The 22,152-nt window shown below is 47.3% G+C and overlaps 1 protein-coding gene across 1 annotated transcript in view; it reads left to right on the top strand.

Annotated features, from left to right (window-relative positions):
* Positions 1–22,152, top strand: part of BBS7 (Bardet-Biedl syndrome 7) — a 94,229-nt gene that overhangs the window by 4,972 nt on the left and 67,105 nt on the right. The window contains exons 3-7 of the mRNA XM_030191777.1: positions 3,066–3,131; positions 3,958–4,020; positions 13,027–13,202; positions 17,337–17,523; positions 19,904–19,976. Of these exons, the coding sequence (XP_030047637.1) occupies positions 3,066–3,131; positions 3,958–4,020; positions 13,027–13,202; positions 17,337–17,523; positions 19,904–19,976 (565 nt within the window). The remainder of the gene's footprint in view (positions 1–3,065; positions 3,132–3,957; positions 4,021–13,026; positions 13,203–17,336; positions 17,524–19,903; positions 19,977–22,152) is intronic.

Genomic DNA, 22,152 nt, shown 5'->3' with positions numbered 1-22,152 from the left:
TGAGACTAACGAGTTAGTTCTTCTTCCAGTAAAGGCCTGGTTGAAGAGCTAAGCTTTCACCTGCTTCCTGAAGTAAAGATAGTCTTGTGTTAAGCGCAGCCTTTCAGGCAGTGCATTCCAGAGTGTGGGGGCTACTCCGGAGAAGGCTCGCTCGCAGGTATCACATCCTGTAATGTCTTTTGGAGAGGGTGTAGTTAGTGAAAGTCCTTGGGAGGACCTTAGTGTCCTTGGCGGTGTGTGGAGGATCATCCTATTCTTCAGATACTTGGGGCCATTTCCTTTCAGGGCCTTGAAGATCAGACATAGAGTTTTAAATTTAGCCCTGTATTGTACTGGTAGCCAATGAAGTTTTTGCAAAAATGGTGTGATGTGCTCACGTTGCTTGCAACCTTCTAGGAGTCTTGCTGCTGCATTCTGAATCAACTAGAGCTGGTGCAGGCCCTTTGTAGTCGGACCATTGTATAGTGCACTGCAGTAATCCAGTCTTCATGTTATCATGGCATGAACAACTAGGATAAGATTTACCTTCTCGATGTAAGGAGAGAGGCAGCATAGCTGTCGCAAATAGTAGAAGCAGCTCTTTAAGTTTGCTTGGATTTGGGGCATCAAAGTATTGAATCTAACTGTATTCCAAGGCTCCTGACTTGTGATTTGGTGGTGGTGGTGGGAGAGTTCATACTTCCCAAAAGGAATTTTGATGTCAGGTATGTATCCACTTGTGTTAGGGACCTAGAGAAGCTTGGTTTTACTTGGGTTCAGGCAAAGTTTGCTGTGTTTAGCCCATTCTTGAACTGATGTAAGATGTGTAATCAGTTTATTCAAGGCTGTAGGCAAGTCAGGTTCAAGGGGTATGAGTAGCTGCACATCATCTGTGTAGATGTAGAACTGAGTGTCCATTGACCGAATCAGCTCAGCTAGTGGCTTGAGGTAGATATTGAACAGAATAGGTGACAGTATCGATCCTTGTGGTACCCCGCAGGTCAGTGTCCATGGTGGTGATGAGTTGCTGCCAAACAATATGGATTGTTGCCTGTCTGATATATAGGATCTGAACCAGGCAAGTACTGTTCCATTGATACCTGTTTCTGTCAGTCGTGCTAGCAAGATATCATGATTCACAGTGTCAAAAGCTGCTGAGAAATCTAGCAGTACTAACACCGAGGCAAATCCCTTGTCTCGGTTTCTGTGAAGATCATCTAGCAGAGATATGAGGACCATTTCTGTTCCACAACCAGGTCTGAATCCAGATTGACATGGATCTAGGCAGTTTCTCTCTTCTAGCCAATCAGTGAGTTGAACACAGACTGTTAAGTTTCCCTAGAAATGGGCTGTTGGATACTGGCCAGTAACTTTCAAGATTGTCATGGTTAAAGTTGTATTTCTTTAGCAAAGGGTGCATCACTGCCCTTTTTAATGCTGTTGGTAGTTGCCCATTAGAAAGAGAGGAGTTCACAATTTTTGTGGCACCTTCTGTGAGGCCCATACTTGCCTGCTGCACTATTTTTGATGGGCAGGGGTCGAGGGAGCAGGTAGTTGGTCAAAGGTCTCCTAACCTTGGTTCAAGCTTCTCCTACTAACCTACAAATGCACTCGATCTGCAGTCCCTCCTTACCTCTCTACCCTCATCTCCCCTTACGTTCCTACCCGTAACCTCCGCTCTCAAGACAAATCCCTTCTCTCAGTACCCTTCTTCACCACCGCCAACTCCAGGCTCTGCCCTTTCTGCCTTGCCTCACCCCATGCTTGGAATAAACTCCCTGAGCCCATACGCCAGGCCCCCTCCCTGCCCATCTTCAAATCCTTGCTCAAAGCCCATCTCTTCAATGTCGCCTTCGGCACCTAACCACTACACCTCTATTCAGGAAATCTTGACTGCCCCAACTTGACATTTCGTCCTTTAGATTGTAAGCTCTTTCGAGCAGGGACTGTCCTTCTTTGTTAAACTATACAATGCTGCGTAAGCCTAGTAGCGCTCTAGAAATGTTAAGTAGTAGTAGTAGTAAAGGTCTCTTAGGATTTTGTCAAAGCTGTCTTCTGTTATTGGGTTAAAAGTGTCCCATATATCTCTGTCAGGAGGGGGCGAGTTTGTCCACTCCTGGTTAACTGATTGGAGACTGGGTGGGATTGCCTGTAAATCCTTGTGGAGACTTTTAATTTTTGTTGGCAAAGTATGAAGCAAAATCATTTCAGTTCAGTTTTGACTGGGCAGGCTGGTTCTGTTGTGGGGGTTGCAGTAGGCTGAACAGCTGCTTGGTTGGAGCTGCAAGTAAATTTGGTTGCTATAAAAAAGTCTTTTTCAAACTGTGTCAATGACACCTAGTACATTCGTTCTTTGAGAAAAATATTTTCAATTATTAGTTCAGGCATTGATGTTTTCACGTCTGGATTATTGTACTCAAGAGCTAGGCTTCAACTATTATAGAACAGTCACTGAATTGATTTGTAAACCAAAAGTTTTAAATGGCTTCATTAAACACTGCTACGCTAAGTGCTTGTATTTTCTTGATGCTATTTACAGCATTTAAGAGCAGAAACAACTAAAAGCAAATATTAAGAGCAGGAAGTATGCTCAGCTGTTTTGTGGAGTTTTTTATGCCCGATGATAGAATCCCAGCGTGTGTTACTCATACAGTCAGTAAACCCGCTCAAAACCTGAGGCTGTTTGCCTACGGTTTCTGAGGGCTTTTTCTCCATTAAATAAGCACTTCTTTTGAAGATCGTTCACTAGAGTTTTGTATTTTTTTGGTATTACACTGCATGCCTACCTGTGTCTGGACACTGTCTCATGTCAGTACATTTAACATCACTATCAAGCAAGAAAGAAAGAAAGTGGCAGGGGAAAACCTTGCACTCGGTCAGAGTGAAAGAAGAGCACCTAAATTGCCTTATTTGCTGAAATTGCAACATGAACTCTGTAAAAGGAGTTTGTGGGAGATGTTTCTTTCCAACTTGAAAAATTTCTCCGATGCTCCGCTGAGCGGCTAATTCAGAGCTGATCGAGACTGTAATAGCTGGGAGAGAATAAAATTCACCAATGACTTCTCTGGCTTCCTTTCCTTTATTAGGTGGGAGTGACATCTCCGAAGACCATGAGACTACTTCCTGCATCAGGACGTAGAGCGACACAGAAGGTACAGTTTCTTCTAGAAAAAAAGAACCTTGCAGAACCCTTGGAAATTAAGGTGTGATGTCCATGAGGAATCAGAAGAACAGCAGCACTTGTGGCTTTTCTGTGCTTGAATCTCCTTGAGAACCTTTAGAAAGTATGAAATGTTACAGTCTGCAGTGAACTGGACCTACTGAATGCTATAATCACTGGCACAGGAGTGCAATAGTTGAGATGAAATACATTTTTATTTGTACCCCGCGCTTTCCCACTCATGGCAGGCTCAATGTGGCTGAGGTACTTATTTGTACCTGGGGCAATGGAGGGTTAAGTGACTTTCCCAGAGTCACAAGGAGCTGCCTGTGCCTGCAGTGGGAATCGAACCCCGTTCCCCAGGACCAAAGTCCACCACTCTAACCACTAGGCCACTCCTCCACTTGTTTGGACAAATGAGGTCCAAGTTTTCCACTGTTTAGTTCCCTGCTTCAAATGTACATGAATGTTTCCACTTACGAATGTGGAGCTGAATTTTAGAAAGGACATCCATATCTCATATTTTAGAACTGGATGCTGCCTGTTTTAAAATAATGAGAAATGGACGTCCAAGTTCTGGATACATCCAGCATGAACATCCATTTTATAAACTGAAATGTCCAAAACTGTGGATGGGGCAAAACGAGGGACACGGACACTTGTGTCCCTTAAAATGGTCACACATCCATATGAAGGAGCAGCCTAATGGTTAGAGCAGCCAGCTGAGAATCGGAGCAGATCCCGATAGTAGACATTTACATTTAAATAATACCTGGGAGAGGTTTCATTATATAATTTAAACTTTAAATCTGTTTCAGGTGGTCATTGGAGATCACAACGGTGTTGTTACCTGCTTTGGTATCAAGAAAGGAGAAGCTATGGTAAGTTTACTAATTTTACATCTATTTTACACTATGTGGCGTAAAATCAATGTATTTTATTTCCTAGAGGAGTAGCTTGGAGGCTCATTTTCAAAGCACTTAGACTTACAAAGTTCCATAGGTTACGATGGAACTTTGTAAGTCTAAGTGCTTTGAAAATACACCTTTTAGTGTGTTAAAGAAACAGGTTGGCTTGGGTTGAATCTATGAATAGTCAAATATGTGCTTTTCTAATTATATGCAAGACGGATATTTTGAGATTTCATTTGAGCAATCGGCTATTGAATTTGGCAGACCTCAGCAGTGGCATATTGAAGGGGGCGTAGGTGGAAGCACATCGTTCTCTGGCTCCAGCCTCATGTGTTTGAGGACCACCCAGCAGAGCTACAATCAAGAGTAAGCCCAGGCCTTTGAGCTATTCATGCACTCAAGGTCCTGCTACATCCCCAGCCCTCAGAAACAGGAAGCTTCTGTTGGAGGAGATGTGGATATGACAAGTGATTTGTGTCTAGGGGTGAAAATGTAAACACTGGACCCCAGGTGCTGAAGATTCACAGTATGCCACTGGACCTCAGCCAGCCAGTATGTCAGTAAAGAGCTGGCTGAGTGAAGCCCAGCTTCCTTCAAGACAGTGAATGGAGTAGTTCCTTGTCATCTATACCAGACCACTCCAAACTAATGGGTTGTGTCCATCTACCAGCTGCAAGAGACAGAGAAAATAGTTCAAGGTAAACCACCCCCATAGTTGCCCCGTATAAGAGGCTTGGAGAGGCTAAGCCTCCCCCCTGCTGCAGCAGAATGGATCAGCTGTGGAGTCCAGCTGCTCTGAGGGGATTAAATTGTTGATTTATCTCCATCCTCACAGCAGGAGCTGCAGTGAAAGCCCTCTAGCAGTTGTAGAAATTGGTTTATGGTTTGTTTACCTTACTGCTGGGAAAGCAGGGGGGGTTGGCTGGAGGTGTCCTGGGTTGACAGGGAGATATTTAAGGAGGATGACTTCCTGACCTGCACTGAGGACAGATAGCAGCAGAATGGATACTGGGCCAGCATGATCAGAAAAAGTCACCAGACAACAAAGGTAGAAAAGATCATTTTATTTTCATTATAGTGTTTGGAATATGTTCACTTATCAGGTGCTCAACATTAAAAGTTTATATTTATTTACTTATTTATGGCATTTTATCCCACATTAATTAGGGTGTTTTGTGGCTCTACATGAGAATTGTGATGATATGATCCCTTGTTTCATATTGTTGACGGTCTGCATTTTCCGTATGGGTGGTATATTGGTGTATTAGGTTCTGCCCAGTGTAATATTTATGGTACAGTAAGGTTCTGAGTGTGTTTTTGCACAAAGTTGTGCATAGTGTTTTGCAGTTGAGCGATTGTGCTTAGAATATGCTTTGAGCAACCACTTTATTCTTTGACATATGATACATGTCTAATATCTAAATTTAATAAAAGGTATTAATTGTGACTTTTATTTTTATTTTTTCTGTGTGTTATCAGACAATTATGGATTTAAGCTCCACCCCTGGCCCCACCCCCTTTAGCCTCCCCAAACAGTTGGGCCACCGACCGCCTATGACCACCCCTTAAGGGTATCATGCAGCCTGGAATGGTTCAGTATTTTCTCTGTCTCCTAGCGGATGGTGGAGAGATCATGCAGTTGCTCTGGATTGCTGGCTGGTAGCTTCTGTCCCAGATTCTTCTGGTGACAGTGGAGCCAGGGGTGTGCTGGTAGCTGTGTTGGGGCTAGTTTTAGATGATACTCGGTGGTCCTGGGTACCTCATCTGCCAGCTAGGGTGATATCCAATTACCCTGGTTCCTCTGTGACTTTGTGGATTTTCTTTTTCTGCCTGCGGAGGCAGTTCTAAATCCATATTCTCCGAGGACAAGCAGGCTGCTTGTTCTCACTGATGGGTGACGTCCACGGGAGCCCCTCCAATCGGAACACTTTCTAGCAAAGTCCTTTGCTAGTCCTCGCGCGCCGATGCGCACCGCGCATGCGCGGCCGTCTTCCCGCCCGAACCGGCTTGTGCCCGCCAGTCTTCTTTTGTCCGCGCTCGGTACGGTCGTGTTTCGCCGTTCGTTCTTCGACTTGTTCTAAAAAAAAAAAAACTAAGAAAAAAGGTGTCGGGAGGAGGCCTTTTGGTTTTCTCCCTTCCCGTACTTCGAGTTTTTTGCCCCGGTAAGTTTTCTTTCGTCGTCGGGGTAGGCCCTATTTAGGCCTCGGTCGAAGTTTTTCTTCCCCCTATTTTTGTGGTGCCATTTTCGCCATTTCGAGTTTTGATCTCGCCGGCGCGATTTTTCCGCCCATGACATCGAAGTCTTCCAGCGGCTTCAAGAAGTGCACCCAGTGCGCCCGGGTAATCTCGCTCACTGACAGGCACGCGTCGTGTCTTCAGTGTCTGGGGGCTGGGCACCGCCCTCAGGCCTGTAGTCTGTGTTCCCTCTTACAAAAGCGGACTCAGGTAGCGAGGTTAGCCCAGTGGAACATTTTGTTCTCGGGCTCTTCGTCGGCATCGGCACCGGGAGTATCGACTGCCTCGACGTCGTTGGCGCCCGGACCTTCATCCTCGCCCCCGATTGCATCGAGTGCATCGAGGCATCGACCCTCTGCATCGGGGCGACATCGGAGGGCTGCGTCGGTGTTGGTGGTATCGAGACCTCCTCGTTTGCTGATGTCGTCGGACGGTGGTGCTTCGTCTGGAGTGCAGGTGAGGGCTGTCCATTCCCCTGCTGGTGGCGGTGAGCCTTCGGGTGGGTCTCCCCCTACCCTGAGGGCTCCTGCGGTACAGCCCCCCCGAGACCGACCCTCTTCGGCCTCGGCCCCGAGGAAGAGACGGCTGGATTCTACGTCCTCCTCATCGGTGCCGGGAAGCTCCAGTGACGTGCTTCGTTCCAAAAAATCGAAGAAGCATCGTCACCGGTCCCCTTCCCGTGTCGGCACCGAGAGCTCTGGGTCGCCGAGGGAGTCGGCACCCAGTAAGCATCGGCACCGAGAGGACCGCTCGCCCTCTGTTCAAGAGGTGTCGATGCGCTCCCCTTTGGACAGCCCGGAACGCCTCCACGCCCGGAACAGGTTCTGACATCGACTCCTGCATCGGCTTCCATGTCTTTTTCCACAGCCGCTCTGCACGAGAGCCTCCGGGCCGTTCTCCCAGAGATCCTGGGAGAGCTGTTGCGCCCTTCCCCTCCAGTACCGGGGGTGCTTGCGCCACCGGTACCGTTGAGCCAGGCGCCGGCTGGCCCATTGTCCGGGGTGAGGTCTCCGACATCGGTGCCGCTTGCGGTACCGACTGCGGTAGCCTCCCAGGAAGGCTCCCCGACTACGTCAGCGGAGGGAGCTTCGCCGGTGCGGGCGAGGAAGTCTACCTCTCGACGCTCCCACCGTGGCCGTGGTTCCACGGAGTCGAGCCGGGCACGGTTGCAGACACAGGTCCGTGAACTTGTGTCTGACACCGATGGTGAGGCCTCGTGGGAAGAGGAAGAAGACATCAGATATTTCTCTGACGAGGAGTCTGAGGGTCTTCCTTCCAATCCCACTCCCTCTCCTGAAAGACAGCTTTCCCCTCCTGAGAGCCTGTCTTTCGCTTCCTTTGTCCGGGAGATGTCTACGGCCATCCCCTTCCCGGTGGTTGTGGAGGACGAGCCCAGGACTGAAATGTTTGAGCTCCTGGACTATTCTTCTCCACCTAAGGAAGCGTCCACAGTACCCATGCATCATGTCCTCAAAAAGACATTCCTGGCGAACTGGACCGAGCCATTAACTAATCCCCACATTCCCAAGAAGATCGAGTCCCAGTACCGGATCCATGGGGACCCAGAGCTGATGCGCACTCAGTTGCCTCACGACTCTGGAGTTGTGGATTTGGCCCTAAAGAAGGCCAAGAGTTCTAGAGAACATGCTTCGGCGCCCCCGGGCAAGGACTCTAGAACCTTGGACTCCTTTGGGAGGAAGGCCTACCATTCTTCTATGCTCGTGGCCAAGATTCAGTCCTACCAGCTCTACACGAGCATACACATGCGGAACAATGTGCGGCAGTTGGCGGGCTTGGTGGACACGCTCCCCCCTGAGCAAGCCAAGCCATTTCAGGAGGTGGTCAGGCAGCTGAAGGCGTGCAGAAAATTCCTGGCCAGAGGGGTGTATGACACCTTTGATGTTGCGTCCAGGGCCGCTGCTCAAGGTGTGGTGATGCGCAGACTCTCATGGCTGCGTGCCTCCGACCTGGAGAATAGAATCCAGCAGCGGATTGCGGACTCGCCTTGCCGTGCGGATAATATTTTTGGAGAAAAAGTCGAGCAGGTGGTAGAGCAGCTCCACCAGCGGGACACCGCATTCGACAAGTTCTCCCGCCGGCAGCCTTCAGCCTCTACCTCTACAGGTAGAAGATTTTTCGGGGGAAGGAAGACTGTTCCCTACTCTTCTGGCAAGCATAGGTACAATCCTCCTTCTCGACAGCCTGCGGCCCAGGCTAAGCCCCAGCGCGCTCGCTCTCGTCAGCAGCGTGCGCCTCAGCAAGGCCCCTCGGCTCCCCAGCAAAAGCAAGGGACGAGCTTTTGACTGGCTCCAGCAGAGCATAGCCGACATCCAAGTGTCAGTGCCGGGCGACCTGCCAGTCGGAGGGAGGTTGAAAGCTTTTCACCAAAGGTGGCCTCTCATAACCTCCGATCAGTGGGTTCTCCAAATAGTCCGGCAAGGATACACCCTCAATTTGGCCTCAAAACCTCCAAATTGTCCACCGGGAGCTCAGTCTTACAGCTTCCAGTACAAGCAGGAACTTGCAGAGGAACTCTCCGCCCTTCTCAGCGCCAATGCGGTCGAGCCCGTGCCATCTGGGCAAGAAGGGCTGGGATTCTTATTCCAGGTACTTCCTTGTGGAAAAGAAAACAGGGGGGATGAGTCCCATCCTAGACCTAAGGGCCCTGAACAAATATCTGGTCAAAGAAAAGTTCAGGATGCTTTCCCTGGGCACCCTTCTCCCCATGATTCAGGAAAACGATTGGCTATGCTCTCTGGACTTGAAGGACGCCTACACGCACATCCCGATACTGCCAGCAAACAGACAGTATCTGCGATTTCAGCTGGGCACATGTCACTTCCAGTACTGTGTGCTACCCTTTGGGCTCGCCTCTGCGCCCAGAGTGTTCACCAAGTGCTTGGCTGTAGTAGCAGCGGCACTTCGCAGACTGGGGGTACACGTGTTCCCATATCTCGACGATTGGCTGGTGAAGAACACATCCGAGGCAGGAGCCCTGCAGTCCATGCAGATGACTATTCGCCTCCTGGAGCTACTGGGGTTTGTGATAAATTACCCAAAGTCCCATCTTCTCCCAGTGCAGAAACTCGAATTCATAGGAGCTGTGCTGGATTCTCGGACGGCTCGCGCCTATCTCCCAGAGACGAGAGCCAACAACTTGTTGTCCCTCGTCTCGCGGGTGCGAGCGTCCCAGCAGGTCACAGCTCGGCAGATGTTGAGATTGCTGGGCCACATGGCCTCCACAGTTCATGTGACTCCCATGGCCCGCCTTCACATGAGATCTGCTCAATGGACCCTAGCTTCCCAGTGGTTTCAGGCTGCTGGGGATCTAGAAGACGTGATCCACCTGTCCACGAGTTTTCTCAATTCCCTGTATTGGTGGACGATTTGGTCCAATTTGACTCTGGGACGTCCTTTCCAAATTCCTCAGCCACAAAAAGTGCTGACCACGGATGCGTCTCTCCTGGGATGGGGAGCTCATGTCGATGGGCTTCACACCCAAGGAAGCTGGTCCCTCCAGGAACGCGATCTGCAGACAAATCTTCTGGAGTTACGAGCGATCTGGAACGCTCTGAAGGCTTTCAGAGATCGGCTGTCCCACCAAATTATCCAAATTCAGACAGACAACCAGGTTGCCATGTATTACGTCAACAAGCAGGGGGGCACCGGATCTCGCCCCCTGTGTCAGGAAGCCGTCAGCATGTGGCTCTGGGCTCGCCCCACGGCATGGTGCTCCAAGCCACATATCTGGCAGGTGTAAACAACAGTCTGGCCGACAGGTTGAGCAGGATTATGCAACCTCACGAGTGGTCGCTCAATTCCCGTGTAGTGCGACAGATCTTCCAGGTGTGGGGCACCCCCTTGGTAGATCTCTTCGCATCTCGAGCCAACCACAAAGTCCCTCAGTTCTGTTCCAGGCTTCAGGCCCACGGCAGACTGGCATCGGATGCCTTCCTCCTGGACTGGGGGCAGGGTCTGCTGTATGCTTATCCTCCCATACCTCTGGTGGGGAAGACTTTGTTGAAACTCATAAGTACATAAGTAGTGCCATACTGGGAAAGACCAAAGGTCCATCTAGCCCAGCATCCTGTCACCGACAGTGGCCAATCCAGGTCAAGGGCACCTGGCACGCTCCCCAAACGTAAAAACATTCCAGACAAGTTATACCTAAAAATGCGGAATTTTTCCAAGTCCATTTAATAGCGGTCTATGGACTTGTCCTTTAGGAATCTATCTAACTCAAGCAAGACCGAGGCACCATGATTCTGATTGCTCCTTTTTGGCCGCGTCAGATCTGGTTCCCTCTTCTTCTGGAGTTGTCCTCCGAAGAACCGTGGTGATTGGAGTGTTTTCCGACCCTCATCACACAGGACGAAGGGGCGCTTCTGCATCCCAACCTCCGGTCCCTGGCTCTCACGGCCTGGATGTTGAGAGCGTAGACTTTGCCTCTTTGGGTCTGTCAGAGGGTGTCTCCCGCATCTTGCTTGCTTCCAGGAAAGATTCCACTAAGAGGAGTTATTTCTTTCTATGGTGGAGGTTTGCCGTCTGGTGTGACAGCAAGGCCCTAGACCCTCGCTCTTGTCCTACACAGACCCTGCTTGAATACCTTCTGCACTTGTCTGAGTCCGGTCTCAAGACCAACTCTGTAAGGATTCACCTTAGTGCAATCAGTGCATACCATTACCGTGTGGAAGGTAAGCCGATCTCAGGACAGCCTTTAGTGGTTCGCTTCATGAGAGGTTTGCTTTTGTCAAAGCCCCCTGTCAAGCCTCCTACAGTGTCATGGGATCTCAATGTCGTTCTCACCCAGCTGATGAAACCTCCTTTTGAGCCACTGAATTCCTGCCATCTGAAGTACTTGACCTGGAAGGTCATTTTCTTGGTGGCAGTTACTTCAGCTCGTAGAGTCAGTGAGCTTCAGGCCCTGGTAGCCCAGGCCCCTTACACAAAATTTCATCATAACAGAGTTGTCCTCCGCACTCACCCTAAGTTCTTGCCAAAGGTTGTGTCGGAGTTCCATCTTAACCAGTCAATTGTCTTGCCAACATTCTTTCCCCATCCTCATTCCTGCCCTGCTGAACGTCAGCTGCACACATTGGACTGCAAGAGAGCATTGGCCTTCTATCTGGAGCGGACACAGCCCAACAGACAGTCCGCCCAATTGTTTGTTTCTTTTGATCCCAACAGGAGGGGAGTGGCTGTGGGGAAACGCACCATATCCAATTGGCTAGCAGATTGCATTTCCTTCACTTACGCCCAGGCTGGGCTGGCTCTTGAGGGTCATGTCACGGCTCATAATGTTAGAGCCATGGCAGCTTCGGTAGCCCACTTGAAGTCAGCCACTATTGAAGAGATTTGCAAAGCTGCGACGTGGTCATCTGTCCACACATTCACATCTCATTACTGCCTGCAGCAGGATACCCGACGCGACAGTCAGTTCGGGCAGTCAGTGCTTCAGAATCTGTTCGGGGTTTAGAATCCAACTCCACCCCCCTAGGCCCATGTTTGTTCTGTTCCAGGCTGCACTCTCAGTTAGTTGGTAAATTTTTTAGGTCAATCTCAGTTATGTCCTCGCCGTTGCGAGGCCCAATTGACCATGGTTGTTGTTTTGAGTGAGCCTGGGGGCTAGGGATACCCCATCAGTGAGAACAAGCAGCCTGCTTGTCCTCGGAGAAAGCGAATGCTACATACCTGTAGAAGGTATTCTCCGAGGACAGCAGGCTGATTGTTCTCACAAACCCGCCCGCCTCCCCTTTGGAGTTGTGTCTTCCCTTCTCTTTGTCTTGCTACATATGAGACTGGCGGGCACGAGCCGGTTCGGGCGGGAAGACGGCTGCGCATGCGCGGTGCGCATCGGCGCGCGAGGACTAGCAAAGGACTTTGCTAGAAAGTGTTCCAATTGGAGGGGCTGCCGTGGACGTCACCCATCAGTGAGAACAATCAGCCTGCTCCTCGGAGAATACCTTCTACAGGTATGTAGCTTTCGCTTTCTGGGTACACAGTGGAACTCTTTTAAGCCTAATTGTCCAGCTAGAAAAATTCATTAACTTCTGGTATTTGAACAGTTGGAAAGGTCTCTCTTTGCTTTCATTGCTGAACAGAGAATCTGAGGGCGTAAGTAATGGAAATACCAGCAGCATTAACCTCCAGATTCTATCAATGGCGAGCAAACTTGCGTGCTGTTCTGAGTTGCATGTGCAACTAATGAGACAATTAGTGGCAATTGGCTGCAAACAGTCAATTATTGCTGCTAATTGGCAACAATTTGTATTTATACGTGCATTTTGCTAAGCGCTATTCTATAAAGGTCTGCACGCAAATGTTTTAGCGCGCAACTCAAAAATGGACGTGGCTATGGGAGGGTCAGGGGCTTTCACTAAAGATGCACAAGGTATTACTGAATACTGGGAATCCAGGTTTCAGTTGTAAATCCTCCCGCCCAAAGTTTGGTCCAGAAATGCTATTCCGTAAACGACGTGCAACTCTGAGCGTCGTTTATAATAGCTCTCCATATGGATTTTTTCATCGCCCAAATTTGGGCACTTTTTCTGAATCTGGTCCTAAATGTTTATCAATTTGGCCATTAATTTTGTTTAGTGGCAAACATATTGAATATCATCTGTTTAAAAACTTTCCAGGAAGACATTCATGGTGGTTTTTTTTATCAGTTTATCATTTCATTCTGTACACCAGAGTTAGAGTGCTTTCTAAACATTTATCTCTCTGTTTTGACTTTTGCAGCCAGTTTTTAAGTCTCTACCAGGGCAGAAGATCTCCAGGCTGGACCTCGGAGGAGCTCTTAACACGCCTCAGGAGAAAATCTTTGTGGCCATTGGCTCTGAGATTCGAGGTTTCACAAAACGAGGGAAACAGTTCCTTTCCTTTGAGACTAACCTCACGGAAAGCATCAAGGCCATGTATGCAGCACTTTGGGTTTGAACTTTTTAAAATTCCGATTCATAAAAAGTTGCCCTAGTGAAAATGGTTTGAGAAGCCATTGTGTGAAATTTAAATTCACAACAAAAAACAGAAAGGGGCCGATTTTCAAAAAATGCTCAGTGCTCCAGTTAAAATCTTATGTTTTGGTTTTCCAAATCTAGACATGTTTCAGCCAAAGTTAGGATGTTCTATTTTTTCCACTGAAAATTCATCAAAATCTCAATCCGCAATTCATTTGTCTTTATTTTGTTGTAGAAGATTGTTGCTAAGAGCCTAACTTTTTTTCCCTACAGCCACTGCAGGGGTAATTTTATAAGGTGGTACTTAGCATGGCATAGCTACCATTGAGCAAGCCTGGCAGAATGCCCAGGGCCATCCAATGGTAGGGGGCAGTGGTGAACACACCCTCCCTCAGTCCTTACTTCCCACACACTCTGGCATGCCTCTCTTTCTATGGTCCCTGGTCTGCCCTCTGCGTGGGACCAGTATCTGTCTAGCCCCACCTCTCCCTCCCCCGCAATCTTTAAAATGTGCCATAGGTCACTGGGAAAGACAATGACTAAAACAGGTTGCCTCTGTCCAGCTCCACTAGGCCATTCTCTGCTCCTGGTCCCGCCTCTGATGTAACTTCCTACGGGCAGGACTCTGCACAGGAAAGGTGCTGGTGGGGCTGGGCAAAGGCGGCCTGTTTCAGTTGTCGTCTCTGCTGGTGACCTGCAGCACCTTTTGAGAATTGCAAGGGAGGAGGAGTTGGGGTTAGAGAGATGCTGGACCCTCAAGGGGACAGGGGGCTAGAGATTCCAGATCCATGGATTGGAGGTGGCTAGAGAGATTCCAGATCTGAGGGTGGGGTGGGGCAGGGTGGAGGGGGCTAGAGAGATCCCAGATTCATGGGTGGTACTAGAGAGATCCCAGATCTGTGGGTGGGGTGGGGGGCTAGCTAGAGAGATCCTAGATTTTGGGGTGGGTTGGGTGGAAAGAGATAGACACTGGACCAACAGAGGTAGGGAGGGAGAGAGAGATACCAGACCATAACATTAGCAAAATTCGCCCTTTCCTCTCTGAGCACACCACCCGTACTCTCATCCACTCTCTTATTACCTCTCGCCTTGACTACTGCAACCTACTCCTCACTGGCCTCCCACTTAGCCATCTATCCCCCCTTCAGTCCATTCAGAACTCGGCTGCATGTCTTATCTTCCGCCTGGACCGATATACTCATATCACCCCTCTCCTCAAGTCACTTCACTGGCTTCCGATCAGGTACCGCATACAGTTCAAGCTTCTCCTACTAACCTACAAATGCACTCGATCTGCAGCCCCTCCTTACCTCTCTACCCTCATCTCCCCTTACGTTCCTACCCGTAACCTCCGCTCTCTAGACAAATCCCTCCTTTCAGTACCCTTCTCCACCACCGCCAACTCCAGGCTCCGCCCTTTCTGCCTCGCCTCACCTCAAGCATGGAACAAACTCCCTGAGCACATACGCCAAGCCCCCTCCCTGCCCATCTTCAAATCACTGCTCAAAGCCCACCTCTTCAATGTCGCCTTTGGCACCTAACCACCACACCTATACTCAGAAATCTAGACTACACCAACTTGACATTTTGTCCTTTAGATTGTAAGCTCATCTGAGCAGGGACCGTCCTTCTTTGTTAAATTGTACAGCGCTGCGTAACCCTAGTAGCGCTCTAGAAATGTTAAGTAGTAGTAGTCGTAGTACCATAGAGGGTAGGGGAGTCAGGGGTGGAGGTGCAGGAGAAAGGGAAGAGAGGAAAGAATCTGGACACAGGGAGGGACAGGGACACAGAAAAGATGTTGGCAGTGGATGGAACATAGGGACTGGGACTCAAGGCAATACTGAACACTTGTGGAGGGATAGTGACACAGAGAGTAAAATAGGGACACAGAGGGGAGATAGGGACAGGAACACAGAGGGGAGATGCTGGACAGGACACACAGGAAAGATGGATGGTGGACATAGAGAAGAAATATCAAACGGTCCAGGAGAAGTGCAGTAGTGGGAAATGAAGGACAGTTAAACAAGCCACTGGTTCAACCTCCACTTATACCTCATATGATCACTATACAACTTTGTATTTGTTATCCACTGACTGCGCAAACGCCTTTGACGGTACTATGTAAGCCACATTGAGCCTGCAAATAGGTGGGAAAATGTGGGGTACAAATAAAATATACAAATGGGTTAAAGCAAGTATCTAAAATTATATAACAAAGAATATATAAAATATAGTAGTCAAATACATACATTTATGGTAAATTGAAACAAAATATACAAACAATACTATGCAAAAATGTATGAAAACTTGACAGTACATTAAATATGTACAATAAAAAAAAAAAACTTATTTGCATTTTAGGTGTGCAAGAGGAAAAATAAAATACCAAGACATAAAAACATAGGGATAATGCAAGGCAAACAAACATGTAAAAATATGGGAGTGATGGAATAAAAACTGACCTGTGGCTGTTGATGTCAACAAATGAATGATGGTGGTAGTGAGAACTGGGAGCTCTATAAGGGTCAGGCGATTTAAAACTGAAAGGTTCTGTAAAAAAAAAAAAACTCTCACCCTTTTTTTACATTCATCCGACCACACAAAAAAACATACCGATTAAAAGACACGTCCAACTGTAACACTTCCATTGTCATTTACATCATTCAATGTCCCTGCCTTGTATTTGTCACAACATCTTTAAATTTTCTTATGGTTTTCGTTGGCATTCCCTTTGCTGGAGACCAAATTGAGGCATCTAGTACCCTCTTAATAAAGGAATATTTTCTCATGTTCTCTTTTTATCTTTCTCTCCACAACTTCATATCATGACACTATGCCTTTTTAGTTTTTTTCCTTTTATTTCCACAAATAATAAAATGTAAGTGGCTTACAGCATAATTCAGACATCATAAAACAATCAGCAGTCCACACCAACATAAAATGGCTAACCAGATCTTTGCAGCAGCCAAAATGACAGTGGCAAGGGCGTGGAAACAGATAGAGATGCCACATATTCAAGTAGTAAAGCATAAACTTGATTACCTATATCAGATGGCGAAATTGACCGCATTGAGAAAAGGCCAATTACATAGGTTTCAACAAATTTGGCAACCATATGAACAGAAGAGAGAAGTGTCTAAATCATCATATTAAGAGAGGGGGTGGGAGAGGAATGGGTGAGGGATTGTTCAGAGTTCATTTGCAAATATTGTTATGGAAGAAGAGGTTAATATGTTGCACATATGTTGATCATTGCAAATTTGAAGAGATGTACTTATTATGTTAAAATATAATAAAGAAATTAAAAAAAAAATAAAACAATCAGCAGTCTACAGTCAAACATACATAATAACATAAATTACAAACTCCGAATGTAGCTAAAGAAACCCCCAAAGGAATTGTCAAATAGCCATGTTATCACTTTGTTGCGAAAGTCAAAACATGTGTTATCTTTGGTAAATGTGGAAGCACTTGATTGCACTGAGCTTGCTGTTTTCCTAGTTTGGGAACTAGTAATAATCATTGGATGCATTATTCTTGAATAGAAAGTCACAAGAGTAAGGACATCGTCAGTCTGAACCTTAAACTTGATCCATGCATCAGCTTCTGACCATGTGGCTGTGAGACAACTAGTGACACACACTCTCTTGATCTCACTCAGGTCGACGATTGATTTTCTGTGCAACATTTCACTTCCTATGGAAATATTGGAAGGTTTCTGTCATAACCACTCCCCCCCACTTTAGACTCCTTGAAGAGAATGTGTAGCCAGTGCTTATCAAATATTCTGTGGCCGCAAAGTGCGCAACCCCCTGAGATTGCGACCCACAATTTCGGAAGCTCTGGTGTACCCAGTGCAGTGTGGCACAAGATACATGATTGGGAGTTGCTGAGTGTCTCAGAGGTTGTGATACCTGGGCAACAGTGATGGCCAGACAGAGTGAAAAAGGGGGGAAAAAACAACTCTTAAGTAACCAAAGAACAGATGTACAAGCAAAAGTTGAATGAATGAATGAATGCTTCATTTTTAGATTGCCACTGAAAATGTAATATGCTGGGAGCTTTGAGATTGCTTTATTTTCCCCTCCACAGGCACATATCAGGTGCAGATCTCTTCTTGTGCGCCAGTTACATCTTTAACCATTACTGTGACTGCAAGGACCAGCACTACTATCTCTCAGGGGACAAAATCAACGATGTTATGTGTCTTTCTGCGGAGAAACTCTCGCGTATTACCCCAATACTGGCCTGCCAGGACAGAGTCTTGAGAGTGTTACAGGTTGTGTTTTCTGTATCTTCTGCCTTCAAGTGTCTAGATAGGTACAGAAATGATTGTGCAGATGGGTTTACTGACTTTGGCTGTGGTTATGAGGCAGTTTTCGCCTTCTAAAACGAAAGTAAGAGGCACCCCTAGCAAGTAAATTAACATTTTGTTGAGGGCTTAAAAGCACAACAATCTGGTTTACATGTCTTTGATCTCTCATGCACATCTGAAGCCAGGTTTCTTTATTTTGTCCGTATCGCTCCATGGTGCGACTGCACCTCGAATATTGTGTTCAATTCTGGTCGCCGCATCTCAAAAAAGATATAGTGGAATTAGAAAAGGTGCAGAGAAGGGCGACGAAAATGATAAAGGGGATGGGACAACTTCCCTATGAGGAAAGGCCAAAGCAGCTAGGGCTCTTCAGCTTGGAGAAAAGACGGCTGAGGGGAGATATGATAGAGGTCTATAAAATAATGAGTGGAGTGGAACGGGTAGACATGAATCACTTGTTTACTCTTTCCAAAAATACTAGGACTAGGGGGCATGCAATGAAAATACAAAGTAGTAAATTTAAAATGAATCAGGGAAAATGTTTCTTCACTCAACGTGTAATTAAACTCTGGAATTCGTTGCCAGAGAATGTAGTAAAAGCAGATAGCTTAGCGGGGTTTAAAAAAGGTTTGGATGGCTTCCTAAAAGAAAAGTCCATAGATCATTATTAAAATGAGCTTGGGGAAAATCCACTGCTTATTTCTAGGATAAGCAGTATAAAATGTATTGTACTTTTTGGGGGATCTTTCCAAGTACTTGTGACCTGGATTGGCCACTGTTAGAAACAGGATGCTGGGCTTGATGGACCTTTGGTCTTTCCCAGTATGGCAATACTTATGTACAGGAGACGATGGGAAGAAAATCCTCCTTGCAGTGCTATGAAACTCTTGGAGAGTGGCCTCAGTACCATCTAGCTCAGCCCCCTTCCACCTGACACTCCACCTGATGACTTGTGAACAGGAAGCAGAGAGGGAGGTTTACCAAACAGAGGTTGATGCAGAAAAGCAGCCAGTAAAGCTACATGCCGATAGCTGAATGCTCGGCTTTTACCGTGAGATTAACAAAAATATTCCACTGTAATGCAATAAGCTAATAAGAAGCAGATTCTAAATTTGCAGAACTTGTATGCTAAGTTTCTGCAAGTAAGGGCGGCTTCACTGTTAATGAACCATAATGATGTTTACGCATAAATATTAGCCTCCCCAAAACATTTCTTGCACATAAAATCAGGGGCGTAGCTGCTATGGGGCCAAGGGGGCCTGGGCCCCCGTAGATTTGGCCCTGGACCCCCCTGCCGACGACCCTCTCAACCCCCCTTCTGCCGCCAACCCGCCGTCAACCTGCTGTCACCGTCTGCTACCTTTGCTGGCGGGGGACCCCAACCCCCACCAGCCGAAGCCTTCGTTTGGTTTCTGAGTCTGACGTCCTGCACGTACACAACTTGCAGGACGTCAGGCTCACAGAAACAGAACGAAGCCTTGCAGATCAGCCAGCGAGGTCCTCTTCTTCCGGCGCAAGGCTTTTTTCTGTTTCTGTGAGTCTGAGGACATCAGACTCAGAAACTAAACGAAGGAAGAAGACTTTGGCTGGTGGGGGTTGGGGTGCCCTGCCAGCAAAGGTAGGCGACGGCGGGCGGGCGGGGGATGAAAGTTGCTGGAGGTGGTTCTGGTGGCGGCGGGGGGTGTCAGCAATGGCGGCGGGGGTGTCGGCAATGACGGGGGGGGGGGGGGGCTAAAATGTGCCCCCTCACCTCGGCTCTGGACCCCCCTAACGTCGAAGTCTAGATACGCCCCTGCATAAAATGTTTGTGAGGCTAATATTTATGCAAAGAACAACATTCCAGTTCATGCTCAGGTTTACATTGGTATTTTTGTTTGCTTGGATGTGCGCACAGAGCCGTTACCTCCTGTTCTCTCTTTTAACGTGGGTAACAGGGAAAAATGAAAAACTGGTGGTAAATCCTCTCCACTAACCCTGCTACACAGTCTTGGACCTGGTGGTGAATTTCTCACTTTGTGGATGCATGTGGTTGAATACCTAATGGCCTCGTTATCATTCATTTTCATATTCTTCGCCTGTGAAATTGCACAAATTAACTTCTGCGCTTCACCCCTTTGTGCATTGTACACCCAGTAACGTGTGTGTACACCTCATGGCGGCTTTCTGCATCAGTCCCATAATGTTCCGTGTTCATTTCTTAGAGAAAAACCCTTCTGCCGCAGCCTGAAATTGGTTCACAGTGTGGTGCAGTTTATACAGAGGATTCAGAAAACCAGAAGTACAGAGACAAGAATTGTGCTTAGTCCCATAAGCATTGCTTTTCTCTTTTTCATCCTCTACGTAGGGATCTGATTTGATGTATGAAGTGGAAGTCCCTGGTCCTCCTACTGTCCTAGGCTTACACAATGGAGATGGTGGTACGTGAATATGAAATGTAAACCATATAATAGATTGGAGATTGGCTCTCAGGGAAGATTTATTTATTTGTTACTTATATCCCACATTTTCCCACACATGCAGGCGCAATGTGGCTTACAGAGAATTACATAAGAGTACAAACTTAACAGCTTAGGCAAGCATAAAGAAGTAAACATGGGGGAAGAAACTAACAGAGTGAACTAAGTAGGGTAAGGGACAAGGGATGTTTTAATCAACATGGTAAATTGAGGGATAAGTCTTAGCAAAGAGGAATGTCTTTAACAACTTCTTAAAAAGGGCATGGTCCACTTGAGTTTAAGGTGGCGAGGTAACGTGTTCCAGTATTTGGGACTCCAGTAACGGAAAGACGAGGCGAAGATTTTCTTATACTTGACTCCCTTACAATTCGGGAAATGGAGGTGAAGATAGGACCGAGCAGCAGGGTTGGCATTTCTAGGCGGAAGGTCAATCAAGGGGAACATGTATTCCGGGGCAACCCCATAGATGATTTTATGTGTTAGGGAGCAGATCTTAAAAGCAATGCGCTCCTGTACAGGTAGCCAATGAAGTTTAAAGCGTAGGGGGTCAGCGTGTGCAAAACGCCGCTCGTTTAGGATGAGCCTCGCCGCGGTGTTCTGAGCCGTTTGGAAAGTTTTCAGTAAGGAGGCCTGGCAACCCACATAGATACCACTACAATAGTCCAGGTGGGATAGGACAAGCCAGTGGACAAGGGTACGGAACAAGTCTCTGGGAAGGAGGTATCTGATACGTCGAAGCCTCCACATGGCCTGGAACATTTTTTTTTGGAGACCAAGTGTACATGATCAACCAGCTGGAGATGTGAATCCAGGTGCACTCCCAAAAGTCTCAGGCTGTTGTCAATCGGGAGGGCAGAGCCCAGAACTGGAAGCATTGTGTCTGTTACATGTGCGTGCTTGGACGAGAGGATGAGACAATGAGTTTTTTCCCTGTTTAGCCTGAAGCGAAACACCCTGGCCCATTGTTCTAAAGTGGAGAAGCAGGCATCTATGAGGTTAGCAACTTCTGATACTGTGGATAGAAAAGGGATGTAGACTGTAATATCATCCGCATAGATGAAAGGGTTGAGGTCCAGATTTGCAAGTGCTGTGGCTAGAGGCATCATCATTATATTGAATAGGGTAGGTGAGAGGGGAGAGCCCTGAGGGACCCCACAAGAAGCATTCCACGGTTCAGAGGTGTGGGAATTCACCATGACCTGATAGGACCTTGAGGTCAAGAAACCCTTGAACCAATGCAAAACTGGTCCTCCTATACCAAAAGTATCCAGTAGATGGAGCAGGAGTTCATGATCCACCATGTCAAAAGCACTAGACATGTCAAATTGTAGCAGGAGAATCTTTCGTCCAACAGATAGTTCTTGTCGAAAGTTGGATAAGAGGGTAACCAGGACAGTCTCCGTGCTGTAATGAGCTCGAAAACCTGATTGCGAATGATGGAGGATATCAAAATTAGTTAGAAATTCGTTGAGCTGAACATTGACCAGGCTCTCCATCAGCTTGATAACTAGAGGTATCGAAGCCACTGGGCGATAGTTAGAGATGACATCTGGCTTGATCTTTGAATTTTTTGGGATTGGAGTGAGAAGGATGTTTCCATGACCTGGCGGGAAAAATCCTGCGCTTAACATATTGTTAAGGTAACAAGTCAGTTCTTCAATGTAACAATTTGGTGCGACTTTTAGGAGATGAGTCGGACATACATCTAATTTGCAGCATTTATTTATGAATTTACGTAGAGCAGCAGTCACGTTATCGGGTAACAGACGATTGAATTTGGTCCAAAAGCGGTCAGCGGGGCAAGCACCCGAAGGCACGTCCAAGGATGCCAGAAAGTCATCCACGTCAGAGAGACAGCTGACGGTTGAAGACCGCAGGGTAAGAATTTTTTCCTTGAAGTAAGATCCAAGTTGTGTAGCTGAGGGAGGATCAACACTGGAGCGTTCTAGCTTGCGAGTATCTAGAAAGGTGTTTAGTAGTTGATATATCTGTCGGATGTCCCGGCCAGCCACCTGCATCTTAGATGAAAAGTAGGTGCGCTTTGCAAATCGGATGGCATGTTTATATTTGCGGTGACTACTTTTCCAGGCCTCCCGAGCCTGATCAGATTTACCTTTTCGCCAGGTTCTTTCCATAT

Source organism: Microcaecilia unicolor, chromosome 2, assembly GCF_901765095.1.
Source record: "Microcaecilia unicolor chromosome 2, aMicUni1.1, whole genome shotgun sequence".
Classification (NCBI taxonomy): Eukaryota; Metazoa; Chordata; class Amphibia; order Gymnophiona; family Siphonopidae; genus Microcaecilia; species Microcaecilia unicolor.
This window is presented reverse-complemented; position numbering and strand designations above follow the sequence as displayed.